At 44.4% G+C, this 19,277-nt stretch overlaps 1 protein-coding gene across 1 annotated transcript in view; it reads right to left on the reverse strand.

Annotated features, from left to right (window-relative positions):
* The window catches only part of odad2 (outer dynein arm docking complex subunit 2), a gene marked incomplete at both ends in the record, with an annotated part of 82,654 nt that overhangs the window by 30,142 nt on the left and 33,235 nt on the right, over positions 1–19,277 (reverse strand). The window contains 4 exons of the mRNA XM_084048145.1: positions 6,991–7,078; positions 11,204–11,315; positions 17,853–18,074; positions 18,292–18,480. Of these exons, the coding sequence (XP_083904271.1) occupies positions 6,991–7,078; positions 11,204–11,315; positions 17,853–18,074; positions 18,292–18,480 (611 nt within the window). The remainder of the gene's footprint in view (positions 1–6,990; positions 7,079–11,203; positions 11,316–17,852; positions 18,075–18,291; positions 18,481–19,277) is intronic.

The following is a 19,277-nucleotide window of genomic DNA, read 5'->3' on the forward strand; positions in this document are numbered from 1 at the left end:
CATATAATCCGATGCGATCAGTTGGAACATGGCATTCTAACATGATCGATCGCAAAGGTAACGGATTACTATTCCCTGTCCTCTCCTACCTGTTGAGCGCCCCTCCAGTCACAGTGCGTGGCTCTGCTGTGTACAATAATCCTCATTCCACTGCTCACATGTTCCCGTGCGGAGATCCTACTAACTCTATGGAGATCCTGCGCTCACACAAAACGCGCACCAGCGCTCTGCCTCTCCTCTTTATTCAGCCCGGGACCCGGGACTCTGAATATCTCACCCTGATCATGTTTCCCTGCACGGGGCCCGAGCTTGTGAACATAAAGTTCATGTTTAATGCCTGTTCCTACCTCCTCGGATCTAGGGCTGTGCAGCGTATATAGGTAGAATGCTCCCTCCCCGTCTCCCTGGACAACTTCCATCTGTCCAGCATTTTGGACCCGCGGCAGTTTTTAGTGCTTCTCTCGGCTTTAAAGTTATTTAGGATTCTATTACACTTGGAGGGGGGAGTTATATCTTGAGCAATAAGCGGCGATGCAAGACCAGATCTGACAGCTCTTCTCGCAAATCCATGAGGATCCGCATGCGTTATGCGTTAACGTTCAGACGGATACAGGATAGGTGGGCACTAGGGACATCTGGGCACCAGCCACCTTGATGTAAAATTGGCTATTTTGTTCAAAATGTGTTTTTTTTTTAAGAAATGAAAAATTGTCTGAAGTTATGTAAAGTATAACATATATAATATATATATAACAATATAACATGCACTGTACATCATTATCAGACTTGATTTTATCCTTCAACTTCTTGTTGATGCCCCAAAATGACTGGATATACAGGTTTTGTAGCAATTTGTAGCACTTGTAGAAATATTAGACCTCAATTGTCGAATGTTTAAGTATGTTCTAATCATGTATACTTTACTTTTTTTTTTTTTTTTTTACATTCTGAACCAATTTTAGGTGCCCAGATGTCCTGTTACCATCCAGACTTTAGCGTATAGCACAAGTGGCAGCACCTTTTCCCACCTTCATATTATTCATAATCACAATGTGCTGTACAGCACAACTTTACTTCAACATAGCAAACCTTTGCCTGTCTTTCTTTTCTATCTATTCAAGTGCGAAATAAACTAGACGCGTCGCAATTCCGGGGAAATTGCAGAGTGTGGTTGCGCCGACGCGGTCGGGACTCCAGTAATACGCCGGGAGGAATACCGTCGGAGACTGCGCCAATTACATCGTCACGTCACTCCTGAGATCGCCTGCGTTTCATTTTGAGAGGATTGATCCCCCAAAAATCATGTTTTTGCATCAAACGGTTACATTTCGAGCATTCGTGGCGCCCCCTATGGATCAAAGTAGAAATGCTTTTGGGGATTGGTTTAGTATACCACCCTCGACATGTGATTCAAATTTGGGATTGACCGGACGTTTTGTTCGTGATTTATGGCATTTTTGGTCAAACGGGCCCCTCCCGCTAACTTTGGAAGCCATTTACGGACGGACGGTACGGACTATCAAAATTCCGCTTGGATAGGTTCATCGCATGGGTCCATAGATCACGTGTACCGATTTGTGTGAGATTTGGAAAAAAATTGAAGGAAAAGGAGCAAAAAGTGTGTTTTGAAGAAAATTCAAAATGGCGGAAAATCTATCCTGACGCAAATGGGCGTGGCCTATATGGGAAGATGCGTCGTGACCCAAGGAATCCAGGGAAAAAGAAATTTTGATTTTACGACCTACGGTTCAAGAGTTATAGGCCAAAAGGTAAAGGGGGCTGTTATAGCGCCACCATGTGGCCGACTGGTGTGATTATTTTTTTAATAATTTTTCAAAAAACTATTAACCTCCCCTCCAAGTTTTGTAACTGTAGCCCTTACGGTTTCCGAGAAAAAAATACTTGAATGGGAGTTTTTGCAATTCCCATTAAAGTGGATGGGGAAATTTAATGCAGAAATAAATCAATATCAAAAAATCTATCCTGACGCAAATGGGCGTGGCCTATATGGGGAGATGCGTAGTGACCCAAGGAATCCAGGTGAAAAGAAATTTTGATTTTCGGACCTACGGTTCAAGAGTTACGGGCCAAAACGTAAAGGGGGCTGTTATAGCGCCACCATCAGGCCGAATGGTGTGATATTTTTTTCAATAATTTCGGACAATATTATGAATTATCCCTCCAAATCTGATAACTCTAGCTCTTACGGTTTTTGAGAAAAAAATACTTGAATTTGAGTTTTTTCACTTTTCCATTAAAGTGGATGGGGACATTTAATGGCACTAATAAATTAATATCAATTAAACTATTCAACCATTCTCTTAGCCCTATACACGCGCACGATTCCCGATTTAGACGGTCATTTTGACATATGGCACAACATTGGGGGATAAAAACTGTGGGAGGAGATGCGGTCACAAAAAAGTTTATCTATAAAGAAATAAAGTGTGTAGAGTACTATAGTCTGGTTGCCCTGTTGGGCAACCACACTAATTATTTTTTCCTCTCGTTTTCAGGTTGTGTCTAACAAGAACCCTATAGCACTGATTCGCAAAGTGGGGTCCAGCCAGGGACTTAAGGGTTCCTTGCGGTTGTCCCAAATGGTCCCTTACTGGTCTGTAAGGGGTCCATTTGTACACTCAGAATTATGGGGGTCCTTGAATTTAAAAAAAAAAGTTTGAGAACCAGCACCCTGCATGAGTTCATCGTAATCAATTGCACAATAAACAGAGGTGACATTCATAAAATGCCACTTGAATGCCACCACTGCTTACTTCTGATGAACCCTCTCATTGACTGTAATGAGTCCCATGAGAGGTCCTCAGCTATGCTCTTTTGGGGTTTATCCGAGGTAGTGATTCGAAAGGACATGACTAAGCAGCAAGACCTATGAAGGGGTAGGGACCTGTGTAATTATTGTTTATTTGTGTTTATTTTCATTTAACAGGGGAAGTGACTTCTGCTAACAGCTTGTGCAAACACATTATGAATGAGTCAGTCATGTAATCACTTTAATTAAGGTCGGGCCAAGTTTATTTGCTCAAGTTATAACCGATATATAAGTTTGCCTTCTCCTCCGAATTGAACTTAATATGTTACCTGCTGTGACCCTGTTAACTCTTACCTAAACATTTGCCAAGGCCCTTCCCTGGAGAATGGAAATTCACAGGAGTCTATCAATAGCATCTCTTTTTATCGTAATCTACCAATTACCTTGCCTCAAGCCTCTGCTCTCACTCACTCACTTCCATATCTCCATCACAATCACAGACGGTCTCTGGATGTCACGGCTGTACAAGTGTTTCAACAGGTAGAAGCACGCCATTAATCACAGAGGCTTTCTGAAGGTCTGGTAATGGTGATGGTTGGAGCGGCTGGTACAAACTACACATAATGGTGACAGCCTCCAGACAGCTCTGTTTCATCTTAATATTGAAAATAGAAATATAATTTTTCTTTGGATTGGACTGACATGCCATTTCTTTGTTTGCTATACCGCCACAGCAGAGCGGTTTGTAGCATTTCAGAACAGCACTGAATGACTTTTGCTATGCACTATATCAACATCACAACCTCTCTAATATCATGACTGCATGTGCAGTGATATTGCTCTCTACATTGTAGTGATAGTGCAACACACACAAAATAAAACACAGTGAGCTCATACAGCGTAAAGTTAAGTTGATATTGTAATTATCTATATCAGTGGTTCTCAAAGTGGGGTCCGGGGACCCCCAGGGGTCCTTGGGGGGGTTCCAGGGGGTCCCCAGCTAAATGATTGATAGTTAGAAACCAAATGGATACATACCCGTCTGTAACTCTGAGAGTGTACAAATGGAACCAAATGGACCCGGTTCCATTTATACACTCTCAAGAGTTAATGGGGGTCCGTGGCCTAATGCATGCCAAACTGGGGGTCCTCCAAATGGAAGAGTTTGAGAACCACTCATCTATATCAATGCAATTTTGCAAACACAAAAGACAGCACATCACTAGCAGATCTACAAGCTCAAAGCTTGTTACGTTACGACACGTTTGTGAGCTTGTAGATCTTGTGATGTGAAAACGTTGTGTGGCTAATGGAACCAAAGCTCTCCTTTCCTTGCATTGGCTGGTTCATCCATCGCTCACTCTCCTCCTGCACATGCTTCCAGGGGAGTTAATTTGTCTGTGGGTTTGGCCTGGTCCGACCGAGGGGTGTTTGTCATTACGGTTTTATTTCTTCGCATTCGTTACGTTTGTTTGCTCCTGGAAGGACCGGACCCATTTAGCTCCAAGGCGTTTTGCAGGACCGGCATCTGCTTTATCAGACAATTAACTGTTTATTTGCTAGAAATGAAACACCGCTTGCAGCAGGGCGGAGGGAGGGCTTGAGGGAGCAGATTGCTTGTTTGCAGATGTAAGATTTGGACTTCAGAACGTGAAAAGCAGACATGCAATTGACACTGAGATCAGCAGGGAACATGCCATTTTCTGCCCGAGGATATTCTCAAAACATCCATCATTCAGGGTGCATTAGAGAGTATTTGGCTGGAAAGGTGGCCATTATGTGAAATCAGTGTTACGTCAACACCTTATGCCATTACAAGCCAAATGAATTTTTAAACCCCAGGCTCTACAACCCTAATCTGGCCCTCATTTAATTTGACATTTTCACACCAGAGTTGGAATCAATTTCTCCATGTAAACCAAGTTGGAGTTACATGGCGGGGGCCACTTGTAAAGCCACAAGACCTATTTGTTCAAATAATTCGCCAGACTTGTGGAAAATGTGACTGATGGTAGCCAAGAAGCAAGCTCTCAAGGTTGTTTAAAATGACCCAATTAGTGTTTTTGAGAACAGTTTTTAAACATTTGGGACACTAATCAGAAAGTATAAACGTGCACTGCCTGTCCACACCTAATTAAAGCAATCAAGATGCAAACCAAATGCCATCAGAAGCTGCAACGTTTACGTCTCAAAATTACAGTCTAGAATAATTGGAGCGGCAATGCTCTTTTAACCCTGCTGTCCTGTGTTTTGTCTCTCTAAATATGGCCTTCCAAGAATAAACAAATGGCTACTAAATAGGCATATAGGCTGCTCCTTAGCTACTCCTTTACAGGGAGGAGCAGACAGCTCAGTATCCAGTGTGCTTGATGGATACAGCTGTCAACTAACGTGCTTTCAACGTGAACTGGATGTTAAATGTTGGTGCACTCTGGATCCAAGTTGGGATTAAGTCAGACAAAGTGCACTTTTTTGTGCAAACAGACCCTCGCCAAGACCACTCGCTCATGCAAGAATAACAACAGAGGCGCGTTAGAATCGGTCATTTGTAATGCCAGCGTGAAAAATTTCAGTAAAATGTTTCGGTTATCCGTATGTCATCGCCTCTATAATTCCGACGGTGCTATCTTTAGTTGTTGAGTCTCCAGGTATTTTCTTTAGCAGACAGCTGAGGAGCTCTGAAGTATTTGGGAGGCTGACAGGCGGCGTCGGGCTGGACTGGAGCTGGGGGGGGCTGATGCATTGCACAGGGGGAAACGGACATTTATTAACGTCAGATCCATAGCGGGGGAAAAATAATGATGAAAGTCGAGAGGTCAGAGAGAACACAACGTGATAGGCAGGTGACGTCACAGCGCGCCAGAGTGGAAAATTGACCTGCTTTTACATAATATTGTTCTTATATTCTCCTGCGAAATCCAGCCTGTGGCAAGGTATGACACAGATTCGTACTGTGTGCTCCGGGTGGAGACGTGCTCAATCAGTTACAGTCTTTAAATTTGATGTTCTCTAATATCTTGCTGGTGATTTGTTGATTTCGTGCTATTTCCCCTCGGTTGTGCTTCTCCCACGCAGGTCCAGAGTCATGATATCTTGATGAAAAGACTGTTAATGAAAACTTGAGGAGAATATCAGTTTTTGGTTGGATGCCACAAGGAGCTCTCAGGTTGGTTCACAACCCAGTGACGGGAACTCTGGGCCTTATGGTTCACAGCTGTGCTGCTGGATGTATGTGCCAATTCATCACTGCCTGGTGTGTGAGGAGCTCTGCATTTTTGTGTGTGTCTTTACTTGACGTTGGCCTTATAGCCTGGATGTGTACTGTATGTCATTGGCTATCAGCATTCCCTCAGTCACAGTTGTAGTGATAGGGAGTGCATTAAAGAGCCCAGAAAGGTTTTAGAGCACTTAATGCATCTTTTGCAGAGTGAGGAAGGCAGTGCGCTTTGGGGTAAAACATTGCTATAAACTACAGTCAACACAATTGGTTAAGCCTGAAAGAGTAAATAAAAAGGACCAAGTGCATATGGATCGCATTTGCCAGTTTGTTCTTTGGGATCTGGAAGGGTTGACCAACGTCAGATTTTCTCCTGTTCTAGTCATACTTAAAATGGTACAAAAGTTCAGTGTTCTGATCGGGATAAAAAGAAGCATTTTGGCAGATAAATACAACACAGGTTACAGCCGAGAGCCATTCCACTGCAAGTTTTTGGCCCGCATGACAATTTTCCAAGAGTTTGGCTACCATTTGTTCCACGCTGCTACAGGTAAGTTTTCTATCCAAGAAGCCTGGTAAAGCCCTGTAAGTAATATACGTGCGCAAAAGCCACAGCTGTCATGAGCAATGTAGGCATTATTAATATTGTTGAGGCCTTTATGGAGACGTTACTCTCGCGGCCCTGAAACCCGACCCAGACATTGCGGTATTTGCCCACTCATTTCTCTGTTTATTTATTGTCATGCCAGCTTGTTATTTACACTTTATGGATGGGAACGTCAGGATTCATTAGGGCAATGAAAGTCTTTTAAAGAAATGCTCCAAAAACCACTGAGTAACGCAAGCGGATTACAAGACGGCACCTTAACCTTTTAAGGAGCACTGAGCTGTGAGGTCACGTCACCGGGGTGAAGGAAAGCGCTGTGCAAACAGCGGGAGAGTGCGCCACACAACACAGGCCTGGCGGTGTGTGGAGGCTGTAATGACACGAAACCCAATTTACAGGTCGAGAACAGAAGCCGTGTTCACCCGCTGGCCCTCGGCTACTGGCCCCGGCTCTGCTTCGTGTTTAGATGGAGCTCTGTGGAGCCCTTGTGTACACGCATGTTTTTAATGGCCGCATCACAAGCAAACCACGCTGCCACTACTGCTGCTGTGCAACCGTTTGTGATTTTATATTTAAAAAAATTATACTTAGACTCTGGAGGGGGACAGAAAGCCACTTCTAATATTTGGAAGGAACTTTTACAGTTCATTAGTCTCTTTTATTAAATATTGCCGCCGCCTGCCGAGCACTAGGGGAGATGTGGGACCTTTTAAAAAACTTCAAAAGAAGGCCACTTTGAAACAGTTGAGCTGGTATCACAATATTTCAGTCCCATTTTCTAAAGTGCTGCCCGGCCATAAAAAATTAAATGATACACATTTTACACAACACATTTCATGACTGTTGATATAATATTTCCACACATTTAAGTCTTGTGTGATGTGTACTCAAGTCTTTGAGCGTGATCGTGTTCATTGTGTCTGGACCGTGGGATGAAGGTCAGGCCAATGGCGAGCACAGTGAGTTCAAATGCAGGGGTGTGGCAGATGTCAGGGCCTGAACGCTCCATCAAAACAGTAGCAACAACATCAGGGATATCCCTCCACTATTTCCGTCGTGGATCCATGAGAAGCGCAGGATCTCCGATGGCGACTAGAAAGGCCAGGGCCGGACGTAATTGCTGCCTCTGCTGAGGCGTACAAACGCAACCTCTAATTTCCCGTGAATAATGTCCCTGTTTCAGCCGTCAAGCCAAAGAAAGTGGCAGTTTCCTTTCTCAGAGGGATTGTGGCTCGGCTAATACACTCAACTGTGGCTTTATGACCAATGGGCCAGAGGGCCAGGCTCCCGAAACCAACTTACTACTTCCGCTCAGCCTCCCCCCGTGCCTTTCACAACACTGCCCAGGGTTCAGAAAGTGAATCAAAGCAGTATTTCTTTACGACAACAACAAGTAGAGGGATTTAACACTGTAAATCAAGGCTGATCCCAAACTGAGAAACCATCATGGAGAGGAAGAATAATATATCTTTCTCTTTTTAAGCTCTGAGGATAATGCTAAGCATCTTGCACTCCTCGACAGTGCCTCTGGCCCTCCCTGCCGACGGCTAAAACATGGAGTGGAGTTGCACATCTCATAAATTCTGCCACCACAGTAGAACATGCAACATTTGTTTAACAATGTTAGTTATGCATATCCTTCCAGGGCAGCGACCTCGGAATCGCCACACACACAAAAAAGAAGCGAGTTGTAAAAGAGAAAGATGCTGGAGAAAGAATAAATGGGCAGAAGGGAGACAGAGATTACTCTAAAAAGAATAACCATGATAAGGGCTTTCCTCTTTTTTTTTGCATGTTTGTGTTACCGAATGCTTTTCGTTTGAAACGTTCCTTCAAATCTGTTTTGACGTGCAGCCTGTTTTGGAACCCGTAAAAGCATGTTGCATGGCATTAAACAGCCATTAATCACTGCGGATTTATTGGCTTCCAACAGTTTTGGAGAGGCTGCCTCACTTCAGCTATCAGCTCCCAGTTGGACCTTTTTTGGAGGGAGTTGCTTCTTCAGAGTAATCAAGTTCGGGTTCACTCATCCTCGCTCTTCCAACCCGTGCTCCGCCGCTGACCCTTCAGCAGCAGCTGGTAGTGCTTACAACATCAAAGAGTGATGAAGATTTTCGAGTGCATATTTTTGATGTTTAGCTAATTTTCTGCATTAGCACGTGGCTGATATTAGTGATGAAAGTCCCATGAGCGTTTTTGGTTTTTTTTTGCAGCAGACTCCGTAGCTGAGTACTGAACATAGAGGTTAATTGAGACCAGGATAGTGGGATCAGACAGATAAAACAAGGCAGACAGACATGTACTGTATATAGGAGAGAGACGTAGTGGTGGTGTGGTATTTTAATGCAAACTGCACTGTAACGGTGGAGTCCAGCACGGCCTCTTCTTGACTTAACAAGGACATACAGAGTGAAAGACGTCATCTAGATGAGTGATTCTCAACAATCTTTAATTTCAAGGACCCCTGGCTTGATATGGATTAGCCAGGGGTCTAACACAGTTAGACCTTGGATTAGGTTCAATCTACACTGTAAAATCGTCAGTGTTGTTTTAACGCTGGGAAATTGTACAAACAGAGCCAAATGGACCTGTAAGGGTCCATTTGATTCCCCATTTCAAATATAATGAAAATAGCAGATTTACAACATCACAACGCGTTGTGAGGTTGTAGATCTTCTATTTTCACTACATTTCTTTTTTTTTATTCCAGAAAATCTTAGATTTTAGGGGGAAAATGGCAACGTTTGTATACAGCAATGCATTGATATTAAAAAGGAAATGTACTAGTTTGGACTTTTTAATACTTACTGTAAGTATATATATTTTTAAAAGCAGGTACTTTTTAGCAAGTACTCCAGTACTTTAACTCAAGTACAAATTTGACAGAGCATAGTTGACCAGGAATATCTACGTTCACTCAAGTACTGGGTTTGAGTACTTTAAGTCCACCACTGAGAAGAGCCAAATATGCATAGCAATGGACTCATGGTTCAGTGATGTCTGGATTGTAAATGTACATAATAATCTGTAAACATACAAAACGACTATGAAACTGGCATGGACTGTTTAGGAAAAACCTCCTACAACTAAATAGTTTATGTTTATGTTCAGAAAAGTCTTATTCCTTCCATGGATGGTTTTATGGCTGGTGTTGAGCAGATGCCATGCTAGAAGTTTTGTGCAGAGATGGTCGCTTGGCCACAAATAGCTCCAATGTTTTTCCTTTTTACTGACAAAAATAATGAGAAGCATTAGAAAATATATTATTATTATTATTCATAATGACTCCCTCTACCCCAGGGGTCGGCAACAGGCGGCCCGCGGGCCGAAATTGGCCCCCCAGAAATAATATCTGGCCCGTGAGATAATTTTGAGAAGAAAAAAAATTTGAAAAAAAAAAATTTTTTTTTTTAGAAAAATATTTTTTGATTTTGAACCCACTTTTGAAATCATGCACTCATAAACACGATGCATTTTAAAGGATTTATAACATTTTATAGCTAGATTAGAGGAAAATGGAGAAGAAAAAAAAATCACCAGAAAAATCGCCTGTGCTGATATTTAAACCGGAAAAAATGTTGATTTATATTGGTCAAACAGAACCGAATTAGACCCAAATTAGACCCGAATTAGACCGAGTTAGACCCGAATTAGACCCGAAAAATTTTGCGCCCGCGCGCTTTGCGCGCGGGCGCGTGTTGTGCATGTTCGCGGGGAGGCCCGGCCCGCGATGGAATGTCTGGGAGTGATATTGGCCCTAGGCTTATCTCAGTTGCCTACCCCTGCTCTACCCTCTCTAAGTTATTGTATTCCTGGGTTGCTATCAACAATATCTTGCTTGTTTATTTCATAAATTCAACGTTAATGAGAATGTCTGCAGCTGTATAGACACTCATTATTATAAAATGCTGGCCTTGCACACAACAACCTACAGTGTGCTTCCTTCTGTTTATCCAAGTTACTCATTGTAGGTTGTATATCTGACTCGTTTCGATACGGTGCACACTATATTCTCCCAATGTCAAGCCACTGACTGTACATGTGCTGAAGTGAGCAACATGGCCAGATGTAGGTCCTGTTTAGATATCAGGGTCTCGTGTGGATTATGTAAGGAATGTGACTGCAGGGAACACGCTTCGCTTTGCTCTGGGAAGAGCAGTGGGGTGTCTGACGTCCGAACAAACGTGACAGCACCGAGGAATTATTGAACTTACATATCAAAATGTTCTCCAAAAAACAAGAACCTCCCCCCGAGAAAACAAACAAAGAGACCATTTTTCCGGTGTTGCCTACAATGTTTGTATAAATTCCTAATGAGATAGTTAATCTACAGAGCTGGCCGAATGAAAGCTTCCTGTTAGATTAGAGACAGAAGGGGAACATAAATATACACCTCACTGCTCATCGTACGCCGTTTAACTTCAAAGACACTACTCCACTGTGTGGTAGTAGTGGGATGGACGGAGTCTGCGCGAGTCGGAGGGGGGGGGGGGGGGGGGGGATGGAGACGTACGCTGGTGTTAAACATTTCATAGTAATGTCCAAAGCAGCCCTTCATCACTGATAACAGAGAAGTGGTGTTTGAGTGTTGTGGTTGGTTGCCATTAACCGTGTCGGGCCTTCCCGTTGAGAGCACCCAGTCTGCGTCGGATGTTGGCCACGCAGCCCGCGGAAGCTTCCTGCAGCACCTCGTCTGTGGAGCCCATCATGGCCAGAAGGAGCTGCATGGAGGCAGAGAGGAACAAAGTTATCCATGCTGTACTTCATGTCTGAAAACTTAGGTTGCCGTTGTGTCCAGTGACTCCAGCCCGCAGCAATCTCAACTGTACATATCCTGAACTGTAATGCACTATAAAATCATGAGCATTAATTTAGCTCTGAGACCCTTATATGGTTCAATTCTTACGAGTGAAATTCTGGATATTATAGTGTGGCCACAAATATATACAGTGGCTACATTGTGACTGTCCTCAGCTCTGGTGGCATGTGTCCCAGTGTGTGTGTGTGTGTGTGTGTGTGTGTGTGTGTGTGTGTGTGTGTGTGTGTGTGTGTGTGTGTGTGTGTGTGTGTGTGTGTGTGTGTGTGTGTGTGTGTGTGTGTGTGTGTGTGTGTGTGCGCGCGTGCGCATGTGTGTGTGTGTGCGCCCTGTATGTCCCATTATAACCATCCAAACCATGCCTCACTCGGCAAAGGAGTTACAGCTGTGAGCACACATGCTTCTGTAAGTTTGTTCAGATGAAAAGTTGAGCGTGGCAAGCTCAACATTAAAAAACCTGAGCACGAACCACACCAGTCGACAGCCTCCCCACCGCTCCAAAGGTCACATTATTTCCGACTATTACTGGCTTGTATAACGGACCCGTTTGATCTTATTGCAGAACACGGTTTTTCTCTCTCCAGAAATCTCCAGCTTTGGGGATGCATTTTTTTGGGCTACATAAAATTGTACATTAAAAAAAAGTTTTTATTCCTTTCAAAGAGTTACTTATTATATGGTCAGGTTTATATGTACATTCATGGCCTATACAGAGTAGCAAAAGAACCAACCCGTGGTTCTGGTACACTGCAGCGTGACATTGTTTATTCTATTTATTGTTTGACTTTTTTTATCTTGTGCAAAATGACTACACCAAGTTTGCGGGCGGTGGTAGGGCTGAATCAAAATGAAAGTAAATGCAAACACAAACACTCTGGCAACGGACAGACCTAAATTTGTTCAATGTGTGCTCCCCTTGCGAATGTGGCTCTCCTAAGCCACAATCGCAGTTATTTCGGATACTTTCTTATTTACATCAATAATGAACCACAAAGGCAACATCAGGGCTCTACACGTAATGCTCGCAAGCACTAAACACAAATTAGCCACTTAAGCCTCATGTACTAATAGCAAAAAGAGCAAATATACAAGATCACAATGAATGTGAGCTTCTAGATCTGCTATTTTTGAAATCTTTCAAACCATTTTGGGAAACTCACATATAATGACACAATATCTACACCAGTTTGAAAGTGGTTTAGTCTCTGTAAACAAATCCAGACTCCATTGTTCAGTCCCCTGCTTCCAGTGGTACCACTTCACATCCTGGGTGAATCCCTGCAGCAAACAATACGTAGACTGCACCTCTGTCTACAGGAAATTAGCTCTCTCACCAAATCTGACTCCCTGCATCGAGTTGGATTCAGTTGATCCAAGTTGAATTATTTCCAAAAGATATTTCAAAGGATACTGATCTCTGTGATACTGTTCTCTTCTCTCAGTCTCTCTCCTTTGTTTTTCTCCCAGCCTCCTTGCTTCCCTCTCAACCGCCCCCACCCCTTCTCTACCACAGACACCAGATGTTGAGCCAGATAGGAAGTGATGAGATTCCATCGTCTGCATCATGCTAACAAACTGTCAAGTGTCAGCCTCTTCTAGGAATGATCCGCTTTACTAATAAGCTGTGTGTAGACGTACCCCTTATCGCGACTCGACTCCCTTTATCTAACTGCATTATGAAACAGATTGCCGTGGCGTGCGCCCAGCCGGTCAACGCTGAGGCACAACTCCAGACTCGTGTTTTCTCCTCAGGTTATCATCACGTGTCATCACGCCCGTTACGCATGGCGGAGTCGGCCCGAGGTTCGAGCAGTGAACCCGCCGCACTCCATGTTACATGCAAACCTCAGAGAGGCTGCTCCGCACATTTCGTGTGGTTTGCGCCGAGCCAGGGAAGCAGGGAGAGGAGACATTCCCAGAATGTTCTGCTCAAAGATAAATAGTGAAAGGAAAACAGATGAAAGATGAGGCGGGCCATCTTCTTTCCCGTGCATACAAGCACGGACGAACAGGCCCACAGACACAATGTACAGAGCAACCCACGAAAAGCTGAGAAAATAACACGGCTCCTCCTTGATTATAATGATGTAATTTCGTGGAAGAAAAAAAGAGAGAACAGACCACGGATCAGTCTTGTGTGTGTCTGCATGCCTCTTAATGCCCTAGTGTTGGTGTAGTAGAGTAGTGTAAAGAAGCGCTTTGGCAGCGGTTTTTATACGACTTTCTAAATAGCATCCAAAACACCTCAAATTTAGTGCATCCACAGGCCCCAGAAAACATGCAGCTCCCCGGGACAAGTCTCTTTTGTGAACGGAGAGGATGCCTGAGGACTGCCAGAGGTAGCTTTTTTTGCCAACCTCATAGCATGTTATTCAGAAGTCGCCAAATAAGGTCTCCCGAAGCGCACAGCTAAGCTAAGATAAGCGTGTCTCTCTCTCTCCGTGCTGTTTTTTTTTTCCTTCTTCTTCTCCCTCTCTCCTGCGCTCTTTCCCTCCCAGCTGGGATCCTCAAAGAATATAATACACCACTTGTTAGATTATTCCCCGACCGTGGTAACATGAACACTTTGCCCCGCGCATGAGAAATGAATCGTCAAGTCTGGTCTGGGGTGTTTTTTTGCACTTCAGAGAGCTCGAGTGAGTCCTGACCTCCAAGGAGTGAGCAGGCAGGAGGTTTTAGAGGAGTGAGGGGCACAGTACTGATGGCATGGGGGAGCTGCAGACATTGTTTTACGTACGTGCCGTGCGTGCGCACACAACCCATCACACATGGATGTGTTGCGGTGGATTAAATACGCGGTGTTGGGTTGCTTTGCTCCGTGTGCAGGTTTGAATTCATTCCCTTCAGCACGCAGACCATCCCCCCCCTCCCTCCATCCATCCCCCCATTCCTGGTCTGACAACCATTATGGCCCCGCCGGCCCCCCCTAGGCTGCCGTTACCATGTTTCAGGCTCCCCCGTGTAGGCAAACAGCACAAACAGACAGCAGTGTTTAGCTGGACCGAGGGGAAGTTACTGAGGGAAGTCAAGGTAAACAACATTCCCTACAGCATCCACTGAGCCAAAAGGCTGTTAAGCTGGTCTCCCTGTGTCTCCTGGGGAGAGAAGGAGGAGGAGGAGGAGGAAGGAGGAGATGGGGAGCATTAAAATCAATGATTTTTGAGTGGAAAGTTTCATTGTGAGACTTTCAGTTTTTCAGTCTCAAGCATCCCCGGCCTCTTTGGTATTCCTGCAGTGCAGATGTTGGAGGAGCACAGAATCTCGAGTCAGCGGGTCTAACGCCATATAGATAATGACTGGACAGTAGTCAGAACAACAGAGCAGGTACAGTACATGTACTGCCTGTATCATCTGCTTACCACAACCGCCAGTCCTGCTACACAGACGGCATGACTAAGAGGAATCGTCTGAGATATTTCTCATGTACTGTGCTTGAATTCACCTCGCTCTTGTTCGGTGTAATCGTTGCCCCCCCCCCCCCCCCCACACACACACACACACACACACACACCCGCTGCTTCACTGCCTACTTTCACTCCCAGAGCTTACTTGTAAGACAGAAAGAAAAAAAGGAAAACAAACAGTCATCGCGCTGGGGCAGAAGTGGGCTCATGGCAACAACAGTGCAAACGTTTTTCTCATTTAGATTAGTCACAGCCTAAAATACATACCAGGACCTGGCAACAGCCATGCTCTGGAATACCTTCAGTTGAAAATTGCCAATAATTACCATCCGCATTTTGTAATTTACATCAATTTACTTCACAAAGCTTTTCTTATGAAAGAGGCTCTTTAATACAAAAAGCTGGCTATAGCTGTCTACATGGATTTATGGCCTCGGCAAACAATCTCCAGTCTTCTGGAAGCAATGTAATGTGGAAGGGGAGGGCGTGTTGATTTTGTACGCGGACAAAATAAAGCACATCCGTATAAAACTGTGAGATACCAAGTGTAGATGTCAAATCAAACGTGGAGAAATGTGTCTCTGACGCTAAATTTCTTCACACTTCCTCTGGGAAAGCAAGCTGCCGCTGAGACCCTGTCCTGAACAAGGTTTGTTCTGAGAAGTCCAGCAGACTTTCTAGCAGCACACTGCAGTTGGGTCCAAAATAAAAGGGACACCATTTAAGCTTCTATGCATGCCTTTTGAAATCAGAAGGTTGAAATGTAGTTAAAGATACATTTAAAGATATACTGCAGTAATACAATCATGTAAACATGATATTGCATGACATAAAATATTGCATATGATATATCACTATATCATAAATAAATCTATAGTGACATATAAAACAATATTTAGGTAGTATGTATTTGCAACACTATAAGGCTGTTCCACAGCTTAATAATGTAAGTACAGTAGCTGTGGCAAATATTTGAGACAGGGAAAGGGACAGTAAAATAAATAAATAACGAGCCCAGAATGGGACATTAATGTATTTTCCAGTGTGAAATACTTTCGTTTCAATGCTTAATTTCCTTTGCAAGTCTTAGGGGACGAGGAGCTGTACAGCATTTAGAATGCTAGTGAGGAAAGTCACTTACACTTACGTACTGTACACTTACACTATGCAGCCTCCGACGAGAGAAACTATTTGAAATCGTATACTACAGTACATAAGGGTAAATATGTTTCTTGAGAGCTTCTCAGTGGCATAGAAAGAATTTTAGAAATATGGCCACAATAATACAAGAGGCAGTCTCGAATTTTACACTGGGCAATAAATTAGGCGCACCGTACGATCTGGGCCCAGCATTGGCCCTCGATGAAGTCCACTCAGAGCAATTCCCGACTATAGGATATATTGTTTTAACACATTCTCCGCGGTACTGATGCGTATATCATGAGGCTAAACATTACAGAACAGGCTGAATGGTTCCCTCATTGGAGAGTGACAAGCCTTCGCTGTAATGTCTCCTTGGGGCTCAAGCCAGGTATACATCCCTTGCAGACTGGCCATACTGAACAATGAGCCAGTCTGTGTTGTGTGTTTCCAACGGTCTGAGATTAGGAACAAATGAAACACTAGTGCAGTTACGTGGCCTTTTGTAATTAAGCTCTTTAAAAGTCCAAAAATACATTATGGAGTGGTGTTGAAACTCTGAACTGGTACATTAATAAGGGCAAACAGAGAGACAGATTAAAAAGGGTGGTATGCAGTGTGTTGGAGTGCAAGTGAAACACACGCACACGCACACACACAATGAGAGAGAGAAAGAGGGCCTGTCCAGTTGTTGTCGTGGCTCAAACTACAAAAACACATTCATCTTAACGACTTTTGCAAATTGGACATAACTCTTTCGGAACACCCAATGTTCAGTCCAGCTACCAATTATGGCTAGTGTTGAACCACATACACTGTAACAGCAGATCAAGCTAAAGTACACCATTAAATGAACATGGGAAAAAATATTTGGCTGCAACAGGCTAACCACTTCATAATTTATATCGCAGTTGTTATTGAAGAAAAAAAAACGAACAATTTTAACTCTCTGTGGCCACAGAAAGATTTCTCATGTGAAAATGCTTCGACGTAGGATGTGACCGAATTAGAGAACGAGCCAGTCATTTTTCCCAAACATTGAATTACAGTACATGATCATCTGTGACAAGACATCAATTACAGGGTAATCTCAACGTAAAATCTCGACATCCCTGTCAGGGACCAAACATAAACAATATCTGGAGCGGGCTCTGGAAAGAGCCCGGCGGCACCGAAATGCATCGACAAAACAATGCTTGTTCCCTTTTTTCTAACAGAGCTTTTGGAATTGCACTGCATAATTGCAATGACGAAGACATCTTCAAGAGATGCAGCTTTACAGGGGGGGGGGGGGGGGGGGGGGGGGAATCACACGCCTTAAACATAACATTGTAATTCTTTAGCGCTAAACAGCTCTGACCCTATTCCTTGGCCTGAAATGTATCTTTGCTGCATTCTACCCTGATGTCCAGGGACAGCCCTTAGCAACAGTTACCCCCAGCTACAGCCCTTTGACTTGCACTGTGATGGCATCTAGGGTCTACCGAGGAAGTGGCACTTCGCACACACTGAGCTGTTTGCTTTTCTGAATTCCCATGACAGCTAGAGAGTGGAGTCATGTTTCCGCCGCCGAATAAAACGCACTTTGTTTCTGCTTCATCGGTCAAAGGCTCTGAAAATAGTCACAGCTTTTCAAAGTTTATTACTCAAGTGTTCTTTCACACATTGCTATAACAAGGCTGCTGGTGGTGCCGGGGGTGGTGGTGGGGGGCAAGGCCGAGTTTCCTCAATGCGATAATTATATTTGCTGAAGGGCAGGCATTATAAAAAAAGAACAAAAACAACACTAAACCACAAGAAATTATTATTTTATAATGACTTAATGAATAGGGAAAGCCATGCAGTGGCTGAACTTTTGTTGTATGATTGTTGTTGGCATAAATCAAAGTGCGACTGACCTTGACAACTCCATTCTGGTGCATGGTGATGCAGTTGCTGGGGTCCTTGGAGAGCTCGAACAGGGCCTGCGCCGTGGCCCGGTGGACGGAACAGTCCGTGGACCTGAGGTAGTGTACCAAGGGCGCCACGGCCCCAGCCTCCCCAAAGGACTCCCGGTTGCTGCCCCACATGCAGCAGCAGGCGATGGCTTCAGCCAGGTGGCGACGGAGTCCGTCATCGGTCTGCTTGGACGGAAGGGGGGACAGTAATGCTAATGGCCTCCGGAGACAAACCTCTAAAACTAGTACCAGCTCAGCTCTACTTACGTCTCTGCCACAGACCCCTGGCAACATACTATCAGCTTTCTCCTCATTAGTAAGATTTACGCTATGGTGAACAAGAAAATGGTGCCGTAAAGGAAAATCGTGCTGTTTGTCTCCTGTGGCGAGGTATACTTACTGTGTTAGTCAGCTTGGCTAGCATTGGGACGACCCCGTGATCGGTGATGACTGCCAGATTCTCCCCGTCTTTGGCTATTTTGGCGATGGCGGCACAAACACTCGCCAGCACCTCTTTGTTTGTTGACTTCAGCAAATTAACAATCAGTTCCAATCCACCGACGAAGGAGCGCACCATTTCCCCTGCATCCTAAAAGTCAAAGGGCCTGTTATTAGCTAGTGTTCTCACTCTGTGACAATGAGGCCTGAGGCTATAATTGGCAAAGGAAGGGAGGGGGGGGGGCATGCAGGGGCATCTAAGCAGAGAAAACAAAAGACACATACAAGTAAAGAAAAGGGGGGGAAAGAAAAAAATAAAGGCTTTTCATCAGTCCAAGCAACAATCAAAGTCCCATCATTGCAGTCCAATCAGAGGTGCAGTACAGAGCCATGGCTCTACACTGCTTTAGACCGAATGGAAAAAGGCTGTCATCGATGCAAGACCTGGCTGTCCCAATCTATGGTTCCCATCATCAGACATGTGCAGCAACTCTGTTCCAATCTGTCTAGGGATGTCTCTACGACAAGCACCGTCCCCTGTAGCAGAGCTGTCATTTGGATGTGTATGAGCAGGGGACGAGAGTCTTTCGACATCTCTGTCAAGCTGTCGTCCTCTCACCCTCACTTGTCACCGCGAGACGGAAACATGGCATTAGAGCTCAGAGTAATGGCATTCAAAGCTTGTGCCCCAACCTGACGCAGTGTGAGGACTTGGTTCATGACTTGGAGTTCATGGCACCAGGAGGCCTTGTGGGTACCACAGGACTCCCAGCCACTTATGGGGCCGTGCCTTCCGCGCCAAAAGGCTGGTGGCGAGTGCTGAGGGAACCACAGCGGAAGAAGTGGGCACTGGACGCTGCCTTCAGTATGGCTTGGCACAACAGGCCGCTGTTTAAAATCACAACTCCACCATATCGCCAGCCCGCCAAAGGGAGGAATACATCAAGG

The sequence above is a fragment of the Gymnoscopelus microlampas genome, assembly GCF_963454915.1.
Source record: "Gymnoscopelus microlampas genome assembly, chromosome: 22".
NCBI classification, from domain to species: domain Eukaryota; kingdom Metazoa; phylum Chordata; class Actinopteri; order Myctophiformes; family Myctophidae; genus Gymnoscopelus; species Gymnoscopelus microlampas.